Source organism: Podospora bellae-mahoneyi, chromosome 4 (assembly GCF_035222275.1).
Source record: "Podospora bellae-mahoneyi strain CBS 112042 chromosome 4, whole genome shotgun sequence".
NCBI lineage: Eukaryota > Fungi > Ascomycota > Sordariomycetes > Sordariales > Podosporaceae > Podospora > Podospora bellae-mahoneyi.
Genome location: NC_085883.1, coordinates 1803366 through 1829262, shown reverse-complemented (window position 1 = coordinate 1829262; position 25897 = coordinate 1803366). Strand labels below are relative to the sequence as shown.

At 52.7% G+C, this 25897-nt stretch overlaps 9 protein-coding genes across 9 annotated transcripts; 5 read left to right on the top strand and 4 right to left on the bottom strand.

Moving 5' to 3' along the window:
- Nucleotides 1-155: 155 nt before the first annotated feature.
- Nucleotides 156-862, bottom strand: QC761_403230 (uncharacterized protein). The gene is made up of 3 exons (XM_062878604.1): nucleotides 598-862; nucleotides 467-535; nucleotides 156-386 (listed from the first exon to the last, which is right to left on the bottom strand). The coding sequence occupies exons 1-3, from the start codon at nucleotides 787-789 to the stop codon at nucleotides 225-227; spliced, it is 423 nt and encodes a 140-aa protein (XP_062732233.1). The 5' UTR covers nucleotides 790-862; the 3' UTR covers nucleotides 156-224.
- A 1226-nt stretch (nucleotides 863-2088) lies between these two features.
- On the bottom strand, nucleotides 2089-5744 carry QC761_403240 (uncharacterized protein; the record flags this gene model as incomplete). The annotated part of the gene is made up of 2 exons (XM_062878605.1): nucleotides 2089-3861; nucleotides 3921-5744. 2 exons carry the CDS (start codon nucleotides 5742-5744, stop codon nucleotides 2089-2091), a joined length of 3597 nt encoding a protein of 1198 aa, XP_062732232.1.
- A 4408-nt stretch (nucleotides 5745-10152) lies between these two features.
- QC761_403250 (uncharacterized protein) lies at nucleotides 10153-11280 on the top strand (the record flags this gene model as incomplete). The annotated part of the gene is made up of 1 exon (XM_062878606.1): nucleotides 10153-11280. One exon carries the CDS (start codon nucleotides 10153-10155, stop codon nucleotides 11278-11280), a length of 1128 nt encoding a protein of 375 aa, XP_062732231.1.
- Nucleotides 11281-11661: 381 nt separating this feature from the next.
- Nucleotides 11662-13259, top strand: QC761_403260 (uncharacterized protein; the record flags this gene model as incomplete). The annotated part of the gene is made up of 3 exons (XM_062878607.1): nucleotides 11662-12088; nucleotides 12161-12310; nucleotides 12368-13259. Exons 1-3 carry the CDS (start codon nucleotides 12060-12062, stop codon nucleotides 13257-13259), a joined length of 1071 nt encoding a protein of 356 aa, XP_062732230.1. The 5' UTR covers nucleotides 11662-12059.
- A 138-nt stretch (nucleotides 13260-13397) lies between these two features.
- Nucleotides 13398-14605, bottom strand: QC761_403270 (uncharacterized protein; the record flags this gene model as incomplete). The annotated part of the gene is made up of 2 exons (XM_062878608.1): nucleotides 13398-13896; nucleotides 13965-14605. 2 exons carry the CDS (start codon nucleotides 14603-14605, stop codon nucleotides 13572-13574), a joined length of 966 nt encoding a protein of 321 aa, XP_062732229.1. The 3' UTR covers nucleotides 13398-13571.
- BPL1 (biotin holocarboxylase synthetase) lies at nucleotides 14400-17837 on the top strand (the record flags this gene model as incomplete). Its single annotated transcript, XM_062878610.1, has 3 exons — nucleotides 14400-15665; nucleotides 15731-16376; nucleotides 16457-17837. Exons 1-3 carry the CDS (start codon nucleotides 15620-15622, stop codon nucleotides 17835-17837), a joined length of 2073 nt encoding a protein of 690 aa, XP_062732227.1. The 5' UTR covers nucleotides 14400-15619.
- On the bottom strand, nucleotides 14918-15518 carry QC761_403280 (uncharacterized protein; the record flags this gene model as incomplete). The annotated part of the gene is made up of 4 exons (XM_062878609.1): nucleotides 15308-15518; nucleotides 15216-15247; nucleotides 15038-15102; nucleotides 14918-14986 (listed from the first exon to the last, which is right to left on the bottom strand). Exons 1-4 carry the CDS (start codon nucleotides 15412-15414, stop codon nucleotides 14918-14920), a joined length of 273 nt encoding a protein of 90 aa, XP_062732228.1. The 5' UTR covers nucleotides 15415-15518.
- Nucleotides 17838-19140: 1303 nt separating the features above from the next.
- QC761_403300 (uncharacterized protein) lies at nucleotides 19141-20712 on the top strand (the record flags this gene model as incomplete). Its single annotated transcript, XM_062878611.1, has 1 exon — nucleotides 19141-20712. One exon carries the CDS (start codon nucleotides 19141-19143, stop codon nucleotides 20710-20712), a length of 1572 nt encoding a protein of 523 aa, XP_062732226.1.
- Nucleotides 20713-22946: 2234 nt separating this feature from the next.
- On the top strand, nucleotides 22947-24542 carry QC761_403310 (uncharacterized protein; the record flags this gene model as incomplete). The annotated part of the gene is made up of 1 exon (XM_062878612.1): nucleotides 22947-24542. One exon carries the CDS (start codon nucleotides 22947-22949, stop codon nucleotides 24540-24542), a length of 1596 nt encoding a protein of 531 aa, XP_062732225.1.
- Nucleotides 24543-25897: the final 1355 nt, after the last annotated feature.

Here is a 25897-nt window from a genome sequence, read left to right as displayed (position 1 = left end):
ACAATGTAGCTACCAAGGGGCGTTCGTTCGAGTCTTTGTCAAAGTAAAACCTTTCGGGGTTTTTCGTAACCAAGCCCGGGAGGGAGGCTTGGTGAGCTTTTTGCCTTCTTGGATCTCAATACTTTTTGTATTATAATCTTTTTCATTTTCCTACCTCTTTCCATCCGCGCCCCCCCCCCTCCCCCCTCAAACACCCGTATCCTTTTATCTGTAGTCGCCACATTTTAATCAACATCCACCCCCCTAACCCTCAAATCCGCCTTGGCCAGCTTAATCTCCTCCATCAACTCGTCGTACGCCTCGGGCGTGTCCTTGAAGGTGAGCATGCCCCATCCCAGCCGGAAGAGCAGCCAGGCGCCAAACGTGACGAGGGACCAGAAGGGGAGCTTGTTATTTACTTTGTTAACCCACCACCACCACCACCCACCGCACATTATAACCCCCAAAAGGGGTGGGGGGGACTCACCACAGGGATAATCTCGTCCTGAACAACAGCTGGTAAGGGGATCAAGCCCAAGTAGAGGGAGAGGTAGAGCTATTCCACCACACAATTTATCAGCAATCGTTTGTGGAACTGGCAAGGTCGTGGGAGCGTACCGAAGTCACCAACAAGGCGAGGGAGATGGTCTGCTGGGCGCGCGTCATTGTTTTCGTTTTGAAAGGAAAGTTGTTGCTTGATGGTTGGTGGAAACTCGTAAGATAAAGGAGGGTAGAAAATGGAAATCTGGAATTAGAGAGGGAACTGTTAGTTGATTGGAATTGGGAGGATTGATTGGAACGGGGAGACATGCCAAAATGAGCGCGCGGGTTGGGGTGGTGGTGATTGTCTGTCGTCGTTGAATTGCAAAGGGACACTTTGGAGGCTGGTGGTCCGTCCGGCGCGCAAGCAGTTGCACACCGTGGCGCGTCAGGGGTGATACAAGGGTGCACCGACCAGGGGGTAATTTCTGTGGGGCCAGGTTTAGAACTTGGGGAAGGGGGAAAGTGTGGGGGTTAGGGTTATGTGTCATGCTCTTCTTATACACGGCCGTTGAATAAACGGTACTCCAGAGAAGAGCAATAGAATAGAGGGAGGATGACGTGAATATTAAATGCTTGAAGACGGGGAAGGACATTTGGCTTGTACTCCATCCTGTATTTTTGCTACCAAAACTACCTCGTATTTTCAGCACCTTCTAAGCGGTATCACTTCAAGCATCTTCTCGGGTGTTGGCAGTCCCATCGTCCCGTTAATCTCGTCGCTGCCGTCATTGCCTCCAAATCCCTCAAATTGTTTCCCCCCCCTCCCTTGACCCTCTCTTCGCCTCTCGCCTCTCCCTAAAATGTTGAGAAATCTTTCCTGTCAAGAACCAAACCAGTAGGCCGCCAACAGCAGCCCCTACCGCAACCCCGACCATGTCTTTGGGTTCCATCATGTTTTCAGCTAGGGATGATTGTCGTCCTGGTGATAGGTCTCATGTTCTAGCGGTAAGCCTCGTCTCGTGTCGGGTCTCAATGGCCGTTGTCAAATTTGCAAAACTACTGAAAAGAAAAGAAAAGAAAAAGACAAAAAATCTCAAATCATCACAACCCGCCTCTGCCCAAACCCAAACCCAAACCCAAACCCCGGCGCCGCCATCCCATGTCACGAGCAAAGCCACGAGCTGATTTTAAGAAACAAGATTTCACAAAGCTTTTCGACAATGTTGAAAATGCCTCGTTGCCCTCCTGCCCTACCCTACCCTACCCTACGTACACGTCACATCAGATAAGGCACGCCTCAGCCCCCTTCAAGCCGGGTAGACAAGCCAGACAAACCAGCCCAGACAGAAGATAATGATACACAATTAAATACACTCCCTACACACCGCCATCACCCAGTAGAAACAACCCCCAAGAAATGGTATCAAACATACTCGGCCCCAGAAAAAAAAGAGAGCCCTAGCAAATGATAACCTACAAGAAACAGCAAACCGCGAGTGAGAAGCGAAGAAACAAGACAAACCTCGCAGCCCACAGTTAAAAATAATATCCCACCAAACCCCCCACCGGAAAAAACACCCCCATCAGAAACCACACAACAGAAAACCACCTGAACCCTCCAAACAGTCAATCAACCTCCTCCCCCGCCCCCTCCCCCCTAGCCGCCTCCCCCATCTCCGCAACCGGCACCCGCCCCCTCAACCACCGCAGCGTAGCCTCCGTCCCCCTCTCCAGCACACTCCACTTCGGCACCCTAAACCGATTCCCGCTCACCTCCAACCTCTCCAGCACACCCCCCAGCAACCCAATCCTCGGATTCAAATGCGCAATATCATTATTACTAGCATCCACAACCCTCATCCCCCTAATCGACTCCGGCTCCAGCTCCACCAGGTGATTATTCGAAATGTGCAGCACCACCAACTCGGGAAACGCATCCCTCAGCGTCGTCCCCGGCGGCAGACACGAGATCCGGTTGAAGCTCACATCGACCTTTTCCAGATTCGGCGCCATCAGATGGGCCACCAGTGGGCCCAAACCGGTAATGTGGTTGTGCGAGAGGTTGAGTTCCTTCAGAGCTGGGAGCTCAATCTTTTCGTTGCCGCTGGCGCCGCCCAGGTAGGATTCCCGGACCAGCTGGTTGTGAGCCAGCGACAGCGCAGTCATCGTCTCGGCAAAAAAGGTCAGGGATTCCGGGAGGCAGGTAAACAGGTTGTGGTGGAGCTGGATTTCCTTGACTTGGTTGCTGGCCGCAACCTTGGAGCTGATGAGGGGGTGCAGAGAGGATGACTCGGTGTTGGACCGGTCCAAAACGCCGCCGGGCTTAACGGGCCACATTTGTCTGGTGATGGTTTGAGATCGTGATCGAGCAGGAGACGTCGGCGCGGACGTTGGCGGGGTCGCAAAATCGTCCATATCGGAGCGACTGTCGTCAGCGTCGTCGTGGGAGGCAACAGGCCCCGTCACCTGGGGGACAGGCGTCTCTTCTGCACCATCAGTTTGAGCTGGCTGGGCTTGGGGTTCAACCCGAGGTGCGGCTTGGAGTTCAGGTTGAGGTTCGATTTGAGGTTCAGGCTGAAGTTCAGGTTGACCCTCGGCTGGGGGTTCAGGTTGAGCTTCGACGTGGGATTCGGGCTGTGGTTCAAGCTGAGGTTCGGGCTGCGTCTCAAAATCTGCGGGTGGCTCGAGTCTCTGAGCAAGTATCTCCTTCATCTCCTCGGTGCTCATGGTACTGAACTTCTTCTCTCGCAAAGGGTTACCACTCAGCCGAAGCATGGCAAGACTCTCCATTTGGCCAATCTCGGCAGGGATGACCCGAATGTCATTGCTAGAAAAGTCAACAGAGCGAAGCTGAGACAGCTTGGTGAATCCTTCAGGGATAGCATTGATGCTGTTCTCGTCAGCCGCAATGGTATGCAAAGCGGCCCAGTTCCCAATGTCGGGAAGCGACTGTAGGCGATTCATCGAAACACACAGCTGGTGTAAAGCAGGCATGGCAATCGAGCGACCCGTCGAGCAAATATGCGCCAGTTGGTTGGAGGAAACATCCAATATCTGGAGGGTTGGAAGCGATTGCACCGGCTCTTCCACGAGTGTGCCGCGCAGCTGGTTCTTGCGTGCAATTAGCTCTGTCAGGGGCAAGGCCGCAAGCGTCTCGAAAGGCAGAGTCTCGAACCCGTTCTCGCCAATGTTGAGAATCCTAAGACGAGAAAGGCTGCCAAAGTTGGTAGGCAATGATGCAATGTTGTTGCCATGAAGATCCAAAATTTCAAGGTACTTCAAGTCGGAGAAGCAAGGTTCAAGTGGCCCGTACAAAAGGTTGCCACCGAGTTTCAGGTCGCGCAGAGAGGTGATCTGAGATATAACCTTGAGCGAGTTGTTCGCCAGTCGGTTGACAGACTTTGAATGGTCGTCAGCAAAGGACCAAGTGATATCTCGACTGCATTGTGCAAACTTACCAGATTGAGCGAAGTGAGCAATGATAGGCGTCTCAACCCCATCGGCAAGGAAATGAGCATGTTTCCATGCAAGTCCAGTGTCTCCAGTCCCAAAAAGATATTTCCTTGGCTATCCTCATCATCCGCAAATTCCTGGGGGTCGACATCTGGGAACACAGATTCGGCAATCATCTCCAGCTCGTTGTCAGCAGCAACAAACCTGGTGAGATCAACACTCTCGGCCCAGGCACCGCCAGATTGTCCAACCAACTCAAGATTGTACATGTTGAGAACGTCAGCTGGGATTTTTCGAAGACCCATGGCGGCAATGTTGAGCCGACCACTGGTCCTCGCTGTCTCCAGCCGGCTTCGCAGCACCTTTTCCTGCGATTTATCATCACGGTGCTGATGGAAGGGGTCATGGTGTAAGCCAAAGTCAAAGCTGTTGTCAGTCGGCACCAGAGGAGGCTCCTCAGGTAGACTACTTCCAAGCTCAGAAAATGCTTGCTGTGAAGCAGCAGCTCGCTTCGCCGCCTTTGCCTTGGCGATTTGCTCACGCAGAGCGGACGAAGCTTTGCGGTATGCTTGTCCGGGGGTGGAATCTCCAGAATCTGCTGTGAGTGCAGTGCTTCCTGATACAACCGAGCCGCCAGACGGGTGCGTCCCCTCGTTTGAAGTGGCCGAAGACATTTGCGATGCTGGAGAGGCTTTTCTAGTTGTCTCAGTTGGCGGCTGTTTGCGGAGTGCAGGTGTGGACGGTTTCTTCATCAGCCCATTCACTGATTGCCGTTTCCTCAAACCAGTAGCCACGGTCTTTGCGCCAAACCGTGATACTGCAACATCCGGGGCCTGCTTCTCAGGGCTGGGCGTGCGAGTGCGAGGGAAGGAAATGGTGGATGGGGACTTTATTTCATAAACCGAAGTCCGGACACCCTTTGATGGTGTCTTGACAGAGTGTAGCTGGAATGATTGAATGCTTCTCCTGCCACGTAGGGGTATGTTCTCAACAGTGGAGACGGTCGTCTGATAGGTGGCAATTCGTGATCCGAAGGTTGATGTTACCGGAGAATCCAAGCCCACGCGAGAGCCTGGTCTGCTGCCGCGTGAATGGCCATTTGAACCCTCAGACTGGTGACTCGATCCGGGCCGAGAGGACCGACTCCCAGGTCGTGACGGCGACTGTCTGCCGTTACCAGTGACATCGAAGAAGGATGCCGCAGCTTTTCCTTTGACCGAGGGCGAGGAGGGTAGACGAGACAAGGTTTCCATGGTTCTCTCGGAAAGCGAAGGTCGTAGCTTTGCTGAATCGGGGGGAGACTCCAACTCCACATCATTTCCAACATATTCCACAGTTACAGTATGTTCGGGTTCCTCGATCAGCGGCTCGTCGACCGTAGCGGCAGAAATCCACTGCTGAGAAGGCTGACGTTTCGGGGCACGGGAAGTTGAGGTCGAGCGTGTGGACTGGTTCGCGGGCTGTCCTCCTGGTTTCAGCAGCCTCATGGGCTGGGGGGTGAAGCCTGGGTTGGCCTTGTTCGCGGCATTCCTAGCATTTCCAGACGTGTGGGAAAGCGATGTCCTGGTATGGGGTGATGATACGGAGCGAACCGGAACAGGTGAGCTGGCTGCCGTCGCCAATTGATCGCGAGAGGCGGCGGTCCTGAGCTTTGGATTGCGTAGTTGTCCGGTGGTGGTACTGGGTTTCAGGGATTCCCGCGAGGGCGATGTTCGTACAGAATTAGATCGCGGTACAGGAAGCTTGGATGTGGATGTTGTTTGGCCAGAAACAGGTATTTTGGAGAGCCTAGGAATGCCGGTCGGCTTGGTCTGTCGTGGCTCCTCCATGGCGAGGTGTGTGTGGTGCTGTTGAAACTTGGAGCTTGCTTGGCCGCTGGGGTGGGTATCGGAAAAGTCAATGGCAGGAATGACGGGACAAGCACCGAACCGTCAACGCACAGGTTCCCGCTGGTGGTGTCTTGTGTGTCAATGCAAGTTGGGAGCCGGCGTGTTGACGGCGCAAAGTTAGATACCACGACCCATGCAAGAGTTGGCGAGATAGGGGCAATTGGTAAGCAGAAGCGATGGGCAGCAAATGAAGGTGGAAGAAGAAATCGGGAGATTAGAAAAATGTGTGTGTAGTAGGTAGCAACTCTCGTCTTTTGCAGAACAGAAAAGAAAGAAGAGAAAATTAAACGGCGCTGGCAAGATGCGGGTCAGCAACAAGATTGCTCTGGAATCGCCTGAAGAAGAATCCCAGAAAATGCATGAGCGGGAAGTCGGGAACCAGTTCACGCGGCCCCCCTTCCGGAGGCTCGTGCACCGCGTCTCGCCTCATTTAGCGCGAACCCGATGCTGCGGTTGCCAAGTGCTGTCAGGGGCTGGGTGGGGAAAACAAATTCGTAAATCAAATCTCCCCTGAATTAAATCCGAATATCGTGATTATGTAATGCGACGTCATTACCTACTGCACCGGACACCTAAGATTGACATCCCGACGAGCCTGAGGAATATCTTTTCGAGGCTAGACATGTTCAATGTGATGAGTATGTGCCTAGTTAATGAAGCTTGCCCGGATATCATGACCACATGGCTCATCGAGGACTGCCACTGTCACAACACCGCCAACACCACCTCGCTCTGCTGCCGGCTCGGTCGACATCAACACAGCACAACATCACATGACATGCTGCCCTCCCACGCTAGCCCAGCAATCACAACAGACACCAACTGCCAACAGACCCTTTATGTATAAGGTCCCGCATGTAGCAGGTATCAAATAGCAGAGACAACTACCAGTCTAGTAGTGTATTGGTACCCTTTCTTTATCCTGTGGAAAAGGTGCTCACCACTCGGTACCGGTGGCTAAATTGGTACCACTCTCTGGGTTTGACTCCCAGTGGTACCGTTCAAAGTAAAACTTGAACGAGTTCAATAAGGAAAGCAACAAATAAGCCTTGAAGCCTCACTAGTAAGAGCTGGTCCGGCTAGGTGGAAAGGAGGGAGTAAAAAGGCTAAGAAGCAAAACCTCAACCGCAGGTAGGAGTTGTCAGTCCGAATCCGACGTGACTGGTTGTTCTCTCATATCTTTTTTGAGATTTTGTGGTGGTGGTGAGGTTGGGTGGTGATGGTTGGCTTTTGGTGTTTTGGTATTGTTGCTCCTGCTGCTGCTGCTACTGTCTGTCTCGGCCTGCCAGACCAGCCCGTCATCCGCCGTCACTGGAGATTTGTCGACAGTGAGGCTGAAGGCTGAGTCACGATGATTGATGATGCTCTGGTGTTGCTGCTGTTGCGTTCTATTTGTTGATGATCATCACTCCTAGGACAACTCCATCATCACCACCAACACCACTACACTATCACAATCACCACCACAACATCCATCACTATCATCACTATCATCCACTACTATCGTCATCACCAACCCCACAATTCACATTACTATCTCTAGATTTTCAGAAATAAATCATATTAGTGTTGTGTAAGTATATATCCTCTGTAGATATAGTTGCAAGGCAGGGATGCACCCCTTGGCCTGCATCTGAGTTGCTATATATGTTGCATTCTACGAAAATGTCAGCATCGCTATTGATGAGGTTGGGAATGCCTTCAAAACCAGGAGGGCAGCAAAATCACATGACCTGACTGAAAACATGCACCGTAGTTGTTTACACTATGTGATATGTCATCTCCGTTCTCAAATCGGGCTGCGATCCGCTACCATGTGAAGCAAGCTAACAAGACAATGAAGATCCGCCGGTAGAGAACTCCCCGTAAAGAGCGGCCAGGTGGGGCACCCAAGAAAATGATTAAGTCATATTCTGAGGGCGCATGTTGGTGAGATATAAATTCCCAAACATATAACACAACAGTAGTACCGTCATAAGGTGGGAAGTTGCCGCTAATCACATCTATTATGTCACCAGATATCTCCAAAGAGGGCGCCGAAACTAGAATTCGCCTCAAGCGTGGAGAGCAAAGCCGAGACTCTTCTTAAAAGACGATGGCATATCGTGAAGTAGGTAAGAGTTCCAACAGATACTGTTTCATGAGGTACCGTACGCCAGTGTGTGGAGGCCATTACAGGAGCTTGCTGTAAGCCACATGCCCTTAGCTCTTTGCGACTGTCGTTCCCCGCAGGGAGATGATCTGGTCCCGTCCGACATCGTCTATCCTCATCTGGAGCTTGAGGCGTCCGAATCATGGTACAATGCCGACCAGCTTTGGTACTACTTAAAGGACCAGATGATCAACAAAGTATTTTTGATCATGAACGTGGATTCCGGTCGTCGACACGTATGCCTAACAGGGGAACAGCCAGCGCAAAAGTCGTTGCTAACGGGAACCCTGCTCAAAGGATGTCCTCTGTAATATCAACTTGTGAATCAATTTCCTTGCCTTTCTTGGCCCTCACTTTTCGCGGGCAGTGACTTTACTAGGCCACCGCCCTACAGTTGTTCCTGTTCAGTATGGGCTTTGTTACACCTACCAATAGGTACATGATCTGTGGTGCCCCCGGTTCTAAGGACATGTCATAGTGGATGACTCCCAATCCCATGATCATTACCTTAGAATAGAGTGCTTGCGTGTCTTTTCTCTTCTTTCGCGATATTACAAATGTTAGTGCCTTAGTTACCCATAGCCGTGCAGGTTTGCCTCTTCTGACCAATATCTTCAGTGTAGAAGAGCCGCCGATATTGTATTTCCTCTATACGTTCTATACGAAACGTCGTTTATAACCGTACATTTTTGCTACCGAATTAGAACTATCTGACTCGCTACTGAATTGCTATAAAACCGAGGATCGATAATTCCCTAAAAATAACCTATAATAGACTATATATAATATTTTTTATAATCTCTAAAACTATAATAATCTTTTTTCTATTATAATTTAATATGTAATAATATTTAATATTATGTCACAGCTAAGCCAACAGGCAAGTTGAACAGTATGCGGGGCACGGGGTGTGCCTTGCTAATCGTTAGAGAAACCAATAGGAAGTGGAGCGACTGGGAGCGCCAGAGGCGAGGTGATCCAAGTGATTCTAAAGTGACAGAAGTGATCCAGAATTACTCTTGGCACCGTGATCCATGGTGAGCCTACGCTGGAGGAAAAGATCCGCGATCACACTTGGCATAATGATCCAGGTAATCTACTAGTCTATATATACAGAAGAACTGGCCGGTGTCAAACAAACAGTTCCGCAGTATGTAATTCAAGTCACATTCGTTGGTATCTTTGACTATTCTGATTGAGACAAGCTATTGTTGTACATTGTTTAGCTGTACCAAACTAGAATTGTTCAGAAACGCCTTTGACTAGTATCCTTTTCAAAGGTTTTAGATAGGAGTTCGTCACATTAATTAAACTTAAGAACCGTATGTAATTTATAACCTAGGGTAAAAGTAAGAGAAACAACGGTATAACTTGCCTTTAAACTAGAATATAGATATATAAGTATTGAAGTTGATATTATAGTAAAAATTACTTAAAAAAATATATAATAATAGCTTTATAATAATATGGTAAATTAATAAAAGTAATTAAAACAAAATATCATGGTATTTTAATTTCCATATAAAAGTAATGGAAAGTTAAATAATTACAGATCTTTGGCAAAAACGCACGGTTACAAACGACGTTTCGTATACAACGCACAGCTGATAATGTATGTGATCAACAAGCCGCGGCACTGTCCGCAAAGTGCGGGCGGAAGTGGACGGGAAAAGAACCGGTGGTGAGGAACCACTCACACCTCCCCAACTGCAGAAGCTGGTTGTAGCCTGCAGCAATGCAATGAAACCCAGTTGGTTCCCGCCATTGGACAGGTGCCCCTTGGCGAACTCCCAAAACCCCTTGTTGACCCTCGCAACCCTGGAGCGGATTCCCAAAACCGAGTAAGTGGTGCCTGCATTCACGTTTCCAGAGTCCGCTAGTGGGGTGTTATCGGTTCCAGTGCAGCAGGAAAAAGCACCTTGATGGTCCAGAGTCTGCAACAGATCATATTACCCACTCCACTGCTTCCTATTTCCGTAACCACTTCGGTGCTGTTGCGCAGTAGCGTGGGGTTGCGTTTACGACCCAAGGGCTGGGAGAAGGGGGCCTGCAATGAGGCAACGGACCCTCGGTCTTCCACCGGCGATGGGGCGAATACGGAAGATGGGCGACTATGAATAGAGAGGTTGTCCTCTCAGGTTGCTTGCTGTCCCAGTCCCATTTTCCATACATCCAAACAATTCCCACACGATCAAAATGGCCACCGAAAGGATCCTCCTGACCGGCGCGACAGGTTATGTCGGCGGCACGTTCATCGATCGGTTCGTCAAGAGCGAAGAACCCATCCTCAAGGCCATCACCATCGACGCCCTCACCCGCACCGACGACGTCGAACAGAAACTGAAGGAAACCTATGGCGACCGCGTCAATACCATTCGCTGGCCTGGCCTGAGCGACCTCGAGTTTATCGAACAGAGAGCAGCCAACTACGACATTGTTGTCAATGTTGGTTCAGGCTTCTTTGCTGACGGCGCAAAGGCTTTTGTCAAAGGCCTTGCTCGTCGAGTGAAGCCCAAGGCACCTGCTCCATGGATCCTCCATATCTCGGGCTGCACCAACCTCGGCGACAGGCCTCTCACCGGAGTGGCGCATCCCGGACGTGTATTCGACGACGCCAACAGCAGAGCCACCTATGATTGGTGTAAGGAGGAGGACGAGAGAAGACCATGGCCGCAGCGGACAACCGAGATTGGCGTTCTCACGCTGGCTGACGAGCTGGGTGTGAACGCTGTAAGTCTCAACGCACCGGCCATCTTTGGTGAAGGGACAGGTCTCTTCAACAAGCAGGGTATCATCGTTCCCGTTCTGATGCGTTATACCGTGATGAACGGGTACGGCTTCAAGCTGAATGACACCGCCAATTTCGACTGGGTTCACGTTGAGGACCTGGCCGATGCCTACATTCTCCTGGTCAAGATCATTCTGGAACGGTATGACCGCGGGATTGGGTACATTCCGTCGGGCAAGGACGGTATCATCCACCCTTCGGTCGGGCGGGTGCTTCACACCGAGATTTTCGAAAGGTGTCTGGATGTTTGCTTTGCTGAGGGGGTACTGCCTCGGGAGGACACACCCAAGGAAAAGAAAATTGTTCTCAAGAGCCTTCAGGAGATCACTGACGATGTTGGGTCGGGTATGGTGGACCTGGCCGAGTTAGGATGGGCTGGAAACAAGGCGATGACGGGAACGGTGCTGCCGAGGCTGGGGTGGAAGCCCAGGCATCGTGAGGAGGCGTGGGCCCAGGATTTCTATGACGAGTTGAAGGCGTCCAGGGAAGGCAGGAGAGGGTATGTATTTGACAGCTGTATTGGCCGCAAGGCGTAGAGCGGTGTACACTAGAGTGCCCCTTGCATCTGGCGACGCGTTGATGACGATGGAGATGGATATGTGGTTGGGCCTGTCAGTGCCGCGTCACTCATAGCATGACCATACTAGGCAGCAATAGAACATGTAATGATCTAAATATGATATTTTCCGGTCGAGACAGATAGATGCGTGAGATGTTGAAGATAATAGCTCGAGCATTCCAGCCACGATAAGACATGGATCAGCTGAACGGGAGGCTGGAGTCTGTGTCTTCCAGTGCCGGACAGACGCGGCTTTAGCGTGGTCGACCCCGCATTACGTCGTTGCTTATCGGCCTTATCGGGCATTTGGGATGCACCGAATAGTGGGGTTCTCTGCATTTACCTCTCCCGTTAGCACCTCGAAAAGTCGAAAGGACACCAACTGTAAGGTAGCAGCTGGTCTGCTGAGCTGTTCCAGCTAGGTACCTTATGTATGCTCCATGTCTGAGGTGGCCTCGTGCTGCCCGACAGGCTGCCCGTGCCGCTAGCTGATCACCGCCTTGTTCGGGCCTCATGTTATCAGGTCGGGTCCCGTCATCTCTTTATTAACTTCAACTCTACCCACTTTTCGGCGCCTTCGCCTTCTCTATTGTTCCCCTTTTCTCACGTCCAAACCCCCGCGACACCAACTTCCCCCAAGACAGCCGCCGGATCAAAGGGTGATCGCCAACATACCGGATCAGTCCGTCTTTCGGAATCAAGATCAAACGCAGCGACTGTGATTTGCGCCGAGATCTGTTGTAATACTCACCCAGGATGTTTGACATATTTGCCAAGCTCCTCTCGTACGTCATTGCTCTCTCTGCCAAACAAATCTGAACATGGCACTCTAATCAGTGCTTCTCGATCCGAAACAGCTCTATAGCATCCTTCCTCTTCCCGTTATTCGCCAGCTATAAAGCCCTCAAGACATCCGACCCAGCCCAACTTACACCATGGCTCATATACTGGGTTGTCCTCGCCTGCGCGCTCCTCGTTGAGTCCTGGACCGAGTGGTTTCTCTGCTGGTACGCCCACCCTCTTGACCCCCAACTCAACCATCCCCTAACAACCATCCCAAACAGGATCCCCTTCTACGCCTACCTCCGCTTCTTCTTCCTCCTCTACCTCGTCCTCCCCCAAACCCAAGGCGCCCGGTACATCTACGAGGAATACGTCCATCCGAGACTCGAAGAAAACGAAACCGCCATCGAGGAACTGATCGCCTCGGCCCACGACCGTCTCAAAGCAGCAGGTGTCGCCTACCTCAAGCAAGCGATTGAATACCTCAAAACCAACATCCTCGGCTTCCCCCCTTCCCCCGACGCTGCCTCCTCCGCTTCCGCCTCTCAACCTACCCAACCTCAAACTCCGCAGTCATACACCCAATCCCTCCTCGCGAAATTCACCCTCCCCTCCGCCCGCTGGGGCAGCACAGCAGACGCAACACCCCCTTCTCACACCGCCAGCCTCGGCTCGGATTTTTACTCTTTCCTCGCCTCGGCCGTGTCCGCTGCTGCCTCGGCCTCTGCTGCTCCCTCAACCCCGACACCGCAGCAACAGCGACCAGACTCATGGTCAAGCATCATCCCCCCTTCTGTCCGTGGAGCGGGCGCCTCAGCTCGCATGTCGTTTATTCAAGCTCAGCGAGAGAGACTCAACATTGTCATGTCGGCGCTTGACCGGGAGGAACAGGCAGCTTTGCATGATAACCGGCCGGGGTCGGTGTCGCAGGATGGGTCCCCCGGGTCGGCCAGCGGTTTGTCCAAGAGCCGGTCAGAGCAGGATTTTGAAAAGCTAGAGGCCGAGAGTGGGGAGGAGGATGAGCCGAGGGTCCACAGGAGGCAGGTGCCGGAGAGGGGTACTTCGACGGGGGGTTGGATGCCGTGGGCTTGGGGACAGGGGGGAAATACTGCCGGTGCTGGTGGGAAGAAGGAGGAGCAGGGGAGGAGCTCGGGGTTTGATGGGGGACAATAGACGTGAGATGGTCTTTTTAACAGCAGCATCAACAACAAGATTTCCATATCATTGGTTATGATTAGGTTGGAGTGCTGCGTTTTGTTGGATTTTTTGGTTATTTTCAAGACAAATACACTACAGAGGTAGATCTGAGGAGCTTCGCTGCGAGGAAAAAACGGGACTTGGTCTCTCTGTTCTCCATGAATACATGGTGTATAGCGTGATTGGTATAATATGAACATCGACTTCAAACCAAAACATCGATGTGCCATGCAGCTGTCTATCGTTTACAAACCCATCCATATCTTACAATTCTTCTTTCGGTCTGTTTTATACCACCGGCCCAAGATCATCCCTTCTTGCTGATGAACTCGATGTCGTTGCACCCCCCTTGGAGACCTTGTAAGGATACATGGGCTCGCCGTCCTTTCTCGTCCAGACTTTTCTTTTTTTTCCGTTAACGACGTGCTCGACCCAGATCTCGTGGCAGTGCTTCTTTTTGAACTCGCGGATGAACCTCGGGTCCCAGAGCTCCGAGGCGATGCCGAGGTCTTTGCAGCAGCGCATGAGGGCGTTGGACTTGCAGCCCTCGCCGGCGGTGGGGATGTTGTCTTCGCCAAAGTATTGGCATTCTCCGCGGGCTTGGGCGACGAATCTTTTTTTTTTTTCCATTTCATATCAGCACAGTATTTCTTTTGTTTGGGGAGGGGAAGGGGGGCTTACCGGCCGTGCACGACGAGGGCGTATTCCCGCGTTACTACCTTTTCGCCTACCACGAGTTCGCCGCGGGGCGCGAGGCCCCAGGCGCCGGGACCGAAGGCTCGGTTGAGGATGCGGCGGTATTTGATTTCGGGGAGGTAGATTATCCCGTCTGGCTTCATTTCGACGTCTATCGGGTCGAGGGGGGCCATGAGGATGGAGGAGGTTTCGGGGGAGAAGGCGATGGTGCTGAGGCCGTGGAAGGAGGAGGACCAGTCGATTCCTGAGTCGGAGGGGGGGAAGGGGCGGGAGGGGGAAGAGATGGCGGTGGTGAAGGTTTGGGAGGGGGGGGATGCGGAGGGGTTGTGGATAGGGGGGTTGAAGGAGGGGTCGAGGTCGTGGGTTTGGGGGGCTTCGGGAATGAGGGGTTCTTCTTCGGCGGTGGGAGCGGGGGAGGGTGTTTGTGGGAGGGTTTTGGAGGTGAGGGGTTTGGAGATGGGTTTGCGGATGTAGGGGTTTGGTCTTGGGGGGGTGGTGGTTGAGGAGGCTTGTCGGGTGGTGGTTGATGGGGGGAGGAGGCGGGAGGTGGTTGATGGGCGGGTGAGGGATTGGACGCCTTTTCGGTAGGCTTGGAGGGCGGTGGTGCGCATTGTGGGTGGTCGCATAGGCGATGCGCGGGGAGGGAGGAGGAGGAGAGGTGATTGTTTTGGTGGTGATGGTGGTGGTGTTGACACGATGATGGTAGAGTGGAAATTTTGGCTGGCAGGTTTGCGCAGAAGCTTGGGCCTTTGAGCGAGCGCTGAGCAAACGGTTGCAGGGGGTGTTGGACAGGGCAATTCAGCCTTCCAGTCTTTTCTCAGTGGCCACAGCAGTTATTCTTCATGAATCGGGCCAAAATAAATCATGAGAGAGAGGTTAATATCATGATACATAATGTCAAGGTTGCGTCCAGGTGAAATGGCCATGTCTTGTCGTTATCAGACATCTTTGCTATCAGTCCGCTTATCGTTGCCCTGCATCTTCCAACACTGCTTGAACATCTCCATCTGTGTCTTGTAAGTCTCGAGATCACTCAATATTACTGATTGATAACATACCTCTTCCTTGCATTGCCTCCAGTCCTTCTTTTCGTAGTAACAGTCGGTCAACTTTTCATTTTCCTCTGTGTTCAAGCACATCAGCGGCGGGTCATCCTCAACCAGGTCCGTCCAGCAATCACCGGGATAACGACATCAAACCCCAAATCACACTCTCTCCAAAAAGACCAAAACGTACCTGCGCAGCCGGTGCTGAAAATACGCTTGTCCCTGCATGGTTGCCGCAGTCAGTCATCAGTATCAACCGCTTCTCAACTTTGAGAGACTCACCACTCGTCAGGCTCATCATCCTCCTGCTCCGCCGCCGCCGCCGCCGGCGGTGTCGGCTGCTCAACCGTCGGTCTCTTGTCGTCGTCCTTGGAAGGTGCTGAGCCCATTGTATCTTTTCGGATCGGCCGAGCCTGTGTTGCACCAACAAAAATATTTTGTTTTTTTTTGTTTATTTTTCAGACTATTTGACAGAGTAAAAAGGCTTGGACACATATCCGCCACTACCTTTATCGTTATTTTTTGCTCCAGTCCCGAGCTGCCGCCGAGTCACACCCCTGCAGCAGCAGCAACAACACACTCACAACAGCTGAAATGACTTCACGAAAGCTCAACAAGCTCAATGTCTTGGTCTACACAGGTGCGGATTTTTAATCGTCCCTTTAGAATAACAACCTTCAACTAACAATGTCTACATCTCCAAAGGCACGGGCTCAACCCTCGAGTCAGTCCGCCACTGCATCTACTCCCTCCGCCGGCTGCTCTCCCCCAACTACGCCGTGATCCCCATCACAGAAACTGCCATTCTCAAAGAGCCATGGGCACCTACCTGCGTTCTGCTTGTTTTCCCTGGCGGTGCTGATCTAGGGTACTGCCGTGTTCTCAACGGCCCTGGAAACCGCAATATCGCTCAGTATGTCCGTCGCGGGGGGGCGTATTTGGGCTTTTGTGCAGGTGGTTACTATGGAAGTCAGAGGTGTGAGTTTGAGGTTGAAAATGCGTCAATGGAGGTTGTGGGGAGCAGGGAGTTGGGTTTTTACCCTGGGATTTGTAGGGGTGGTGCGTTCAAGGGGTTTGAGTATCATAGTGAGCGTGGGGCAAGAGCTGCTGATGTGAGGGTGAGGAAGGAGGGATTTGATGGGGATCGGGAGCTTCCGGAGGTGTTTAAATGCTACTATAATGGTGGTGGTGTTTTTGTTGATGCTGAGAAGCTTGCGGGTGAGGGGGCCGAGGTTGATATTTTGGCTGAGTATGAGGGGGATTTGGATGTGGAATCGGGGGAGGTAAAGGCTGCGATGGTGTACTGCAAGGTTGGGGAGGGAGCGGCGATTTTGACTGGGCCTCATCCTGAGTGGGTGCTTTTTTCCTCTTTCTTTTTTTTCTTTTTTTTTTTTTTTTTGGTCTCTAGGATGATGGACTGATATGTGCCAGGTTCGACGCCGTCAATCTCGGCAGACACTCCGACCTGCCCGAGTATGAGAAGCTCATTGAGGAGCTCGCTGCAGACGAACCATCTAGGACAACGTTCCTCAAGGCCTGTCTAACCAAACTAGGACTGGAAGTAAGCAGAGGGACAGCCATTCCCAGTCTTTCCAAACTTCACGTGTCCTCCATCCATCACAACGAAGTAGGGGAGCTCCTCCATTCGCTTGACGACATCATCACAAAAGAAGACGGCGAGGAGTACATCAAAGGCGAGAACGACCTCTTCCACCTCGAAAAGCCAGAATCCCGCTGGGACCTGACATCCCTCAGCCGAGCCCTCCAGAGTGAGCTGGAAAGACCAAGAATAAGCCCCAGCCGGGGCTCCCCAGACCCAACAACAAACTACAGCCACATCCCCAAGCGCATCGTATCTCATGAAACAGCCTGGCCGGAACCCAAGGAGACGCCTTACTTCAACCACGCGGTTTACTACTCTAGTCTTCGCCAATCCCGCGAGCAAAACCCCGGGGCGGAGGAATGGGGCGATGTGCTCATGTACGGCGAGGTAGTGACAAGCACAAACACCCTCCTCGAGAAAAACCACAAGCTCCTCTCCCACCTCTCCACGGGTTTCACCCTCGCAGCAACAACCCAAGTCGCTGGCCGAGGGCGCGGGTCAAATGTTTGGGTTGCCCCTCCGGGGTCGTTGATTATGTCGACAGTCATCAACCACCCTGCTCACCTCGCCAGTACCAGACCAATAGTCTTTATCCAATACCTCGCCGCCATCGCCATCGTGGAAGCGATCAAAACGTACGACGTGGGCTACGAGGATTTTCCTGTCAAAGTGAAATGGCCCAATGACGTCTATGTACGCGATCCTAACAACCCTGACTCTGTCACGTATGTCAAAGTTGCTGGGATTTTGGCAAATTGCAGTTACACGGGAGGGAACTACCAGGTTGTTCTGGGGATAGGAATTAACACGAATAATGCGAGACCAACTACCTCGCTTGATGCGGTTATCCCGCTCATGTCGAACAAAGACAGCCTTCAACCGTTCAAAATAGAGAGGTTGCTCGCCAGACTGTTGGCAAGGTTGGAGGTGTTGTATGGGGAGTTTGTGAAAGGGGGTTTTAGCAAGGAGCTGGAGGAGAAGTATTACCGGTATTGGCTGCATAGCAACCAGGTTGTGACTCTGGAGGCGGAAGGGGGTGTGAGGGCGAGGGTGGTGGGCATCACGAGGGATTGGGGGATGTTGAAGGCGGAGGAGGTGACGGAGGGGGGGATCAACGGGGCGTTGAGGGGGACGGGGAGGGTTTGGGCACTGCAGAGTGATGAGAACAGTTTTGACTTTTGGAGGGGGTTGGTGAAGAGGAAGATTTGAGGCTGGGGCGGGTGGCGGGTGAGGGTTGATGGGGAGATGGGGGGAGGGTATGACGATATCCCAAGGTCGTTGTGCCTTGAGGAACGGTTGGAGATGTCAAAGACGGGTTGACAGATCGGTAGTTGTCTTCCTCCACAAACGCACTGCTGGGTGAGGGTTGCATTTAGCTGGGAGAGGCCCGCGCGTGGGTTCTCGATGAGCCAGGCCGGGCAGTTGACCTATGCCGTTTGGTCTGCCGAAGGACAACAGATTGTCGAGTTCCGGTGGGGTGATGTTGGAGATGGCCAAGTTTCATGAAGAACTGGGCTGAGGTGCGTGTTGGAGAGGTAATAGATCCATGCATCTCTTCCTTTTCCTAACTTTTGGTTTCTCTCATAAAATAGACATTTTTGTTTCTGGCATTGGATAGACAACGGATTGGAGACAAAAAGTTGGTGTTTCCTAGTACAACCGAGCCATGGCTGGCCATGTCAAAGCAACCGTCTGCGAACATCCGGCAATTGACCATCTGGCCTTGCGTGCTTCAGCACACACCATGGCGAAATCGGCCCGTGGCCGCCTTTCCCGCCTGTTAATATCGACAGCTCGACGGCAGTAACGGGACATGGCTTTATTCTCTTGATTGATGACCAGAACAGGGAGAGAGTGAACGGACGAGGTGGGATCTGCCTCCACCCCCGCAGTTTTTGTCTGCGCTCTTGCATATGCAGGTCAATTCTGCCGTTCATGATTGCCGAGTTGCACTGTTTGCAGTCAGCCAATGGGGAGGGGAATTTGGAGTTGGGGGAGAACGGAGAGGGTGCATGCTGCCGTCGGGTTAGGGTGCATGGCAGATTCCTGATATAGGTTTTGTTCTTCTTCCGTGATCCAGTGCAACGAAGACGGGAGAGGCTTGGTTTGGGGATGGGCCGGACTGTCTGGGTGGTGAGTCCGTGTGGGTGGTGTACCGGATCTCTCTGTCGCTTGGTGGTCGGTCATGTATGTCTCGTATGTACAATGCGAGGGAGCGAGGAGGGTGGTGGTGGTTGAGAGGATCGGACAGTGCAGATCTAGGGATGCGGACGGGTGTTGTTATATGACACCGTTGCCCTCGATTTAGTTATTGCCTGGTTGCTGTTTGTTCCTTTTTGTGTTTTTTGTGCGACGGAAGGGATGGATGCGAATTGTGAGCAGTGAGAGAGGATTTAAAAAGGAACGCACATTGAAAGATCACAGATCACAGCAAGGCCGAACCGATGATGATGTCCGCCAGCCACTCATGACACCAACTCGAGAATCCTAAACACTCACCACCGCCGCCATCATGGCCGCACAAATAGGCCTGACCGAACCAGGCCACACCAAATTCAACCTCACCTTCCCCTTACTCCAGCCCTCTAGCAACATCACACCCCCATCCACAACTGACGATGCATCTTCACCTTCTCCCCCCCAAAACATCATCCCCGGCATCCTCTTCGGCATCCTAACCCCCCACATAATCGGCACCCTCTTCCTTCTCTCCCGGCTCTTCTCCCGGTTGTTCCTCCTCAAAAAATGGTTCTGGTGGGAAGACACGCTCATCCTGTCGTCCTTCCTCTTCTCAACAGCAGTCTGCGCAATCTACACCATCACCACAACAACCACCTCCTTCCCCACCACCCATCACGACCGCCATTATACGCTACGAACCTACCTCGCCCTCATCTTCTATCAACTCTCCCTCTGCCTGACCAAACTCTCGATTCTGTCCTTTTACCTCAGGATCTTCTCCTCCTGCGCCTCCACCCGCCGGTTGCGACTCCTCACCGTTCTGACCATCACCGCTGTGATGTGCTATGGCATCCCACTATTATTCATCACAATCTTCCAATGCCACCCCCTTCCCGGCCTGTTTTTCAACTCCCCCACCGCCGTCCCGCATTGTTTCGACTTCAAACCCCTGCTCATCGCCAGCACGAGTTTACACACCGCCACCGACGTCTGGCTCATCATGCTTATCATTCCCGTTATCCTCCGTCTTCGAATCCCCCCCCGCGAGCGGGCCATTCTCGGCGTGGTCCTCAGTCTAGGCGTCTTCGTCGCTGTGGCTAGCCTGACAAGACTGCAACTCAGTCTCAAAGCCGGCGGCTACATCCACACCCATCACACCGGTGGCGACGACGAGGAGGATGAAGGTGTCGAGGTGGCGAACACGCTCGCGTTTTTTGTCATGACGGTGCTGGAGTTGGATGTGGCGGTTATTTGTGCCTGTGCGCCTGGGGTGGGGGTGTTGATCAGGAGGGTCTGGCCTGGGTTTTTGGGAGGCGGGGGGAGGGGGGGTACAGACACCAGCGACAACGAAGGGGGGAGCTTGGACTTGGGAACGCTGAGGGTCGTCGATGGGGAAGGGGGGAAGAGCGTCACCGAGTTGTATTTTGCGGGCGAGAATGGGGAGGTGAGGGAGCCGCCGGCGTTGTTGATTTCGAATCATAGGACGCCGCATACGACCACTTTGAGCTTGAGGAGCTTCATCAGTGGGCTGGGGCCGCCGAGGTCGAGAGGGAAGGGGGTGGAAGGTCGGGGGGAGGGGAGGGGGTTGTTGTTGAGGGAGGATTTTACGACGTACGATGACATGGGGACGCCGACGACGACGAGGATGAGTGAGGTTGGGTTGGAGGGGTGTTGTGATCAGTATCGTGTTGGGTTTGATCGAGGTCAGCCACCCGCAGCTGGGGAGCAGATGACGCCTGAGAAGAAGAGGGGGGATGGTGTGAGGCGTTATAGTGGGAGGTGGGGGGATAGTCAAGAGAGTTTCGTGCTGGGACTGAATGATCCCAACAGCCCAAGCCGGCTAACACCGGTCGACCGGGTTAGGAAAGGGGAGGGCAACCGACAAGGAGAAAAGAAGGCATAGAGACAAGATTTGTTCAATCTTGCCTGTTCCATTTTTCAGAGATGTCCGGCTCAGTTTCACCTTCACCAACCTTCACAATTTGTGGGTCGCCCCCTGCCCTTCGGCACCAGCTTCCTTTCCCCAAATAATTCTATGCGGGGGTGATCGTACGACCCCGAACTGTCAAGCTGGTAGGGCAACCAATAAGTGATGATTGGGACCTTTCCAAGAAGTTTTAGGTGCCTTTTCAAGGGTCGTGATGCTGGGAGGGCTGCATATGTCAAACGGTTGGAGCTACGACGCCACGCAGTACATATAGCCCATCCTGTCACCATCAACAACGAGCTGCCTGTTTTGCATATGCTCGACATCACAGGCCAGACAGTCACGCAGTATTACCAGGGTCTAGACAAGAGAGCCGAGGCATCTCCGAGAGATAAATCAAAGCGGAATTCAAGCCATTTCCACGAGTCAGGTGTTGAAAGTGAATGTTTGTGACTCAAAAGAATTTGTTTTCTCTGCCGTATCTCCGGATATCTGGAAGGTGAAAATTGTTTGCTCGGTCAGAGGGGAACTCCAGGCTGAATTCTGGCAATGTGTTGAGAGCTGCCTTTTTGCCTCGGGCCGATTCCCGAGCCCACCTCCTGGCAGAGCTATTCAGACGAGTTTGCATATGTCAAGCTAGTGTTAGGGACGGTGGAGACATGTTTGCGGTAAAGGCTGACCAGCAGATCCTAAGCAAAAAAAAAAGGGAAAAAAAGGAAAAAACAGATAGTAATGTTGCGTTGCCTCTGAGATGATCAAGGCCTTCCACGTGTTCATAGATGGACAGGCCTTTGAACTATGTAACAAGCTTTCTGAGATTTCAATAAGTGATTTCCAGATGTTTGAGATCTACCACCCTACCTAGGTGCTCAGCATGATTCAGGCGATGATATTGCGTTGCAATTCTCTATCATGAGCGGTGTACTGGTTCTTGCACCTGCTCTTCGTTTCACAAGGAAGGCGGTGGGTGGGTTTGGGTGACGTTGTCCAAGAGTCATAGAACATCGTGAGAGACTTGCCAATACTAAAAAATCCAGGCGCAAATAGGGGAGAGGCGGCAACGGGCGGCAAAAGTTCCCACCAACCCAGGCCGGCGTCGGACTGGTCCCACTTGGCGAGAATTACCCAACAGCCAGAAGTTTGACCAGTGAAAATTTGGAAATTGGAGATGCCCAGAGGAGACTAACGGGGGACAAAGACTTATCCATTTGGGATGCGGGGGTTTGATGCTGGCTTTGGCGCTGACGCAGCTTTGACTACAATGAGAAGAGTCTCCATAAGTTTATCGGCAGTGAGTTGGATGCCACTCTTTATGGATATCAGAATGGAGCAGCTATCACAAAGACACCAATCGTGTCAATGGTGAAAAAGTAAAGTGGACCATCAAAAGTTGGGGTAGTTGGAGTCTGGTGGAGATGGCGTGGATGGTTCTTCAACCCCGCGGGGTCACTCTCCACCTCCTCCGCATTTCGAAGTTCCATGATCCATGTCTCTGGGGGAGTTGGTGGTGAGGCAAGGACAGCCCGGCCACGGTTGGGCGCGTTGGCAGTGGTGGGCAACTTCAGCTTCAAGCAAATGCAGAAACATGCTAATCGCAAAACGGCAACATGACCGGCCAGCGTGCATCCTTCGGACTGCACTAGTTCCCCAGGTCCAGAAGCACACCGGCGGTGGAACCAGTTGGCCATCCGCGGTAATGCCCCCCCCCCCCCCCCCCAACCAACCAAACCCCGGCCTGGCCTCCCACAGTCCGGAGCTGGTCCCCCGCATCGATAGGCAGTTGCTGGCCACTCACCGCACCAGAACACTCAGTTGGAGGAGTTGGGGATTGCCGACTTTCATTGCCGTTCACTTAAAGTTTGCGTGCGGCTCCCACCGGATCGTCTTGGAAGCCGTCGAGGCTACCTTGGCTTGTCGTGTAGGGCCCCAAGTTCCCCAGAAATGTCCTGGATCTGTGACATCTCCACCCGTCGGATAGTGTACGGGGCCAACGGGGTCACCGCATCGTGAAGACATCCATCCCCACGGGTGGAAAATCCCACATGGCAAAACGTCATCCACTCCTACCTTGACATGGGCCAGAGACTTTTGGATAAAGAGCAGCTCTTCGTCCCCCCTTCCTGCCGTTCTGTTAGAGGACCTCCTCCCCATCCCCTCTTGCCCACTTCCAACGGACTTGACCTGATCGCCTCCCCCCTCAAACAGCAACCATGGGTGAACAGAGAGCTATTACCCCCGAGGCCAGCTCGTCTTCGGACGAGAAGGCCGTCACCCACCACGCCGAGGGTCACGGAGAGAACCACGCCGCTGCCACAGACGAGTATGTTTTTTCCACATTGCATTGCACCATGGATAGAGCCAGCACCGTGCTAACCCAGCGTGACAGATATGGCAACACCCTCATTCACATCGATCCTGAGGCTGAACGCAGGCTTCGGTGGAAGTTGGATCTCATGATCGTTCCCACTGTTGCCTTGCTCTACCTTTTCTGCTTCATTGACAGAGCAAACATCGGCAACGCCAGGATTGCTGGTCTCGAGACGGATCTCAACCTTACCGGCTACGACTACAACGGTCTCCTCTCCGTCTTCTACATCTCCTACATTGTTTTCGAGATCCCATCCAACATCGGCTGCAAGTACTTTGGCCCCGGCTGGTTCATCCCCACCATCTCCCTCGGCTTCGGTGGTCTTTCCATCGCCATGGCTTTCGTCAACAACTTCGCCCAGGCCGCCGGCGTTCGCTTCCTCCTCGGTGCTTTCGAGGCTGGTATGCTTCCCGGCATCGCCTACTATCTCTCGAGATGGTACCGCCGTTCCGAGCTCACCTTCCGTCTCGGTCTCTACATCGTCATGGCTCCCATGGCCGGTGCCTTCGGTGGTCTCCTCGCCTCCGGCATCCTCCAGCTCGAGAGCTTTGGCAGCCTGACCACTTGGCGCATGATTTTCGCCATTGAGGGCATCATCACCTGCGTTCTTGCTCTCATTTCCTACGTCACCCTCACTGACCGTCCCGAGACGGCTCGCTGGCTCACCCAGGCGGAGAAGGACCTTGCCATTCTCCGCATCAAGTCTGAGCGCGTCGGCACCACCGAGGTCCTCGACAAGATGGACGTCAAGAAGCTCATGCGCGGCATCCTCAACCCTGTGACGCTCAGCACCTCCTTCATTTTCCTGCTCAACAACATCACCGTCCAGGGCGTCAGCTTCTTCGCCCCCACCATCGTCCGCTCCATCTACCCCGGCAAGTCCACCGTCATGACCCAGCTCCTGACTGTGCCCCCGTATGTCGTCGGTGGATTCTTCACTCTCCTTCTGCCCGCCATCAGCTGGAAGATGGACCGTCGCCAGATCATCATCATGTCTTGCACACCCCTCGTCATTGTCGGCTTCATCATCTTCCTTGCCACCACCAACACCGAGGCCCGCTATGCCGCCATCTTTTTGCTCTCGTCGTCCATCTTTGCGCTTGGTCCCATGACCAACTCGCAGGTCAGCGCCAACGTTGTTTCGGACACGGCTCGCAGCAGCGCCATCGGCATGAACGTCATGTGCGGAAACATTGGTGGGTTGGTGAGCACTTGGTCTTTTCTGCCTACTGATGGGCCGAACTATCCTATCGGTAACGGCCTGAACCTGGCGGCCATTTCGACCATCTTGATTGTTGCTACTGCGATGCTGTTCTGGATGAAGAAGGATAATAAGAGGAGGGAGGCGTTGAGCGTGGAGGAGGAGCTGGCGGGGATGAGCAGGGAGGAGGTACAGGATTTGGATTGGAAGCACCCTGCTTTCCGGTGGAAGCCTTAGATGGTTTCTTTCAACCAGGATGGGGAATGGGAATGTGTAGTTTGTCATAAGTTACTGGCAAGTTTTTTTTATTTTTTTTATTGGGAATTTGGTTTTTAATGATGTGGGTTTTTTTTTTTCTTTTTTTGTGTATCATGGAATGGACATGGATCATGATGATGTATAGATGATACCCCCTGCTGCTTGCTATTGAAGAGCGCCGTTGGGATGTAGCGGGTGAAATATTTATTTGAATGTTTAAAGAAATACTCTTCTCTGGTTTGTGACCTGTTGGTCCATTATCAAATTGGTTGTCATTATCACCCGGTCAAGTTCCCCTGCCAAGACCTCCTCTCCTACACCTTTGTGAGCACGACGTAAATTAAGTGCCCTCGGGGCGAGCACTTGGGGCCTTTTGGTCAGATATCTTTAAGCGCGTCATGTGTGTGTAACGGCTTGGTTTGCTGATGTCCTCCATCAGCAGTGCTCGTGAACCCAGAGGGTTTTGGTCGAGGAAGTTCGTCTGATGCTTGGGCTAGGGTGTTGTGTCCCTATTATGCGATACAACGCTGGGATGCACCCTCCCCAAGACTTTCTTTTATGCCGCTATACCCGCCAATGCCTGCTGTTGGTGGAGTGGTACTCGTCTTACCAAATGTTCTCGGGACGGGAGGACGGGGAGGGACAGGCAAACACGGGCGGTTTTCAACTCCCATTTTACTTTGTTGATGTTTTTTCTTCAACCATGCCTCGTCGGTTGTCAATTGTGTCGATCGTGATGTTCGCTCTGCGCGATTGAGTTCACATGGTAGGTAGGGTGTTGACGCTGCTGTTGTTTTGTCGATATCTTTTGACAGCGGACAGACAAACAGACAGTGGGCAATTCCCCGCACCTCACCGGACGCCGGTCCGCAGACAGCCCCCCCATCCGCGAAGATGGTTCTTGATCGGCGAATGCGCCGGCTCCTGCTTGTCACTGTCGTGTTTTTCTTTTTTTTCTTCTTGTTGAAGCCGCCGTCTGCGCGACGATCGTTTTACAGGCCTGTTCCCGACGACTTACCACCACCACCACCACCACCATCACCACCACACTCCCAAACCTCACCACATCCTCCCCACCAAGACACCCCTTCCCGATCACCCGCCAAACCCGTCAAAGAACCATTACGTCCCCTCCATCCAGTTCAGTTCTTTTTTCCACCAGGCTACCGCCCAAATAACATCTCTCTCTCCCGCCGCGCCGCCGTCAAGTCCGCCTTCCTAAAGTCATGGACGGCTTACAAACTCCATGCTTATCCCTCAGACGAACTCGCTCCTGTGTCAGGGAGAGGAAAAACGACGTTGGGCTGGGCGGGGACGCTGGTGGATAGTTTGGA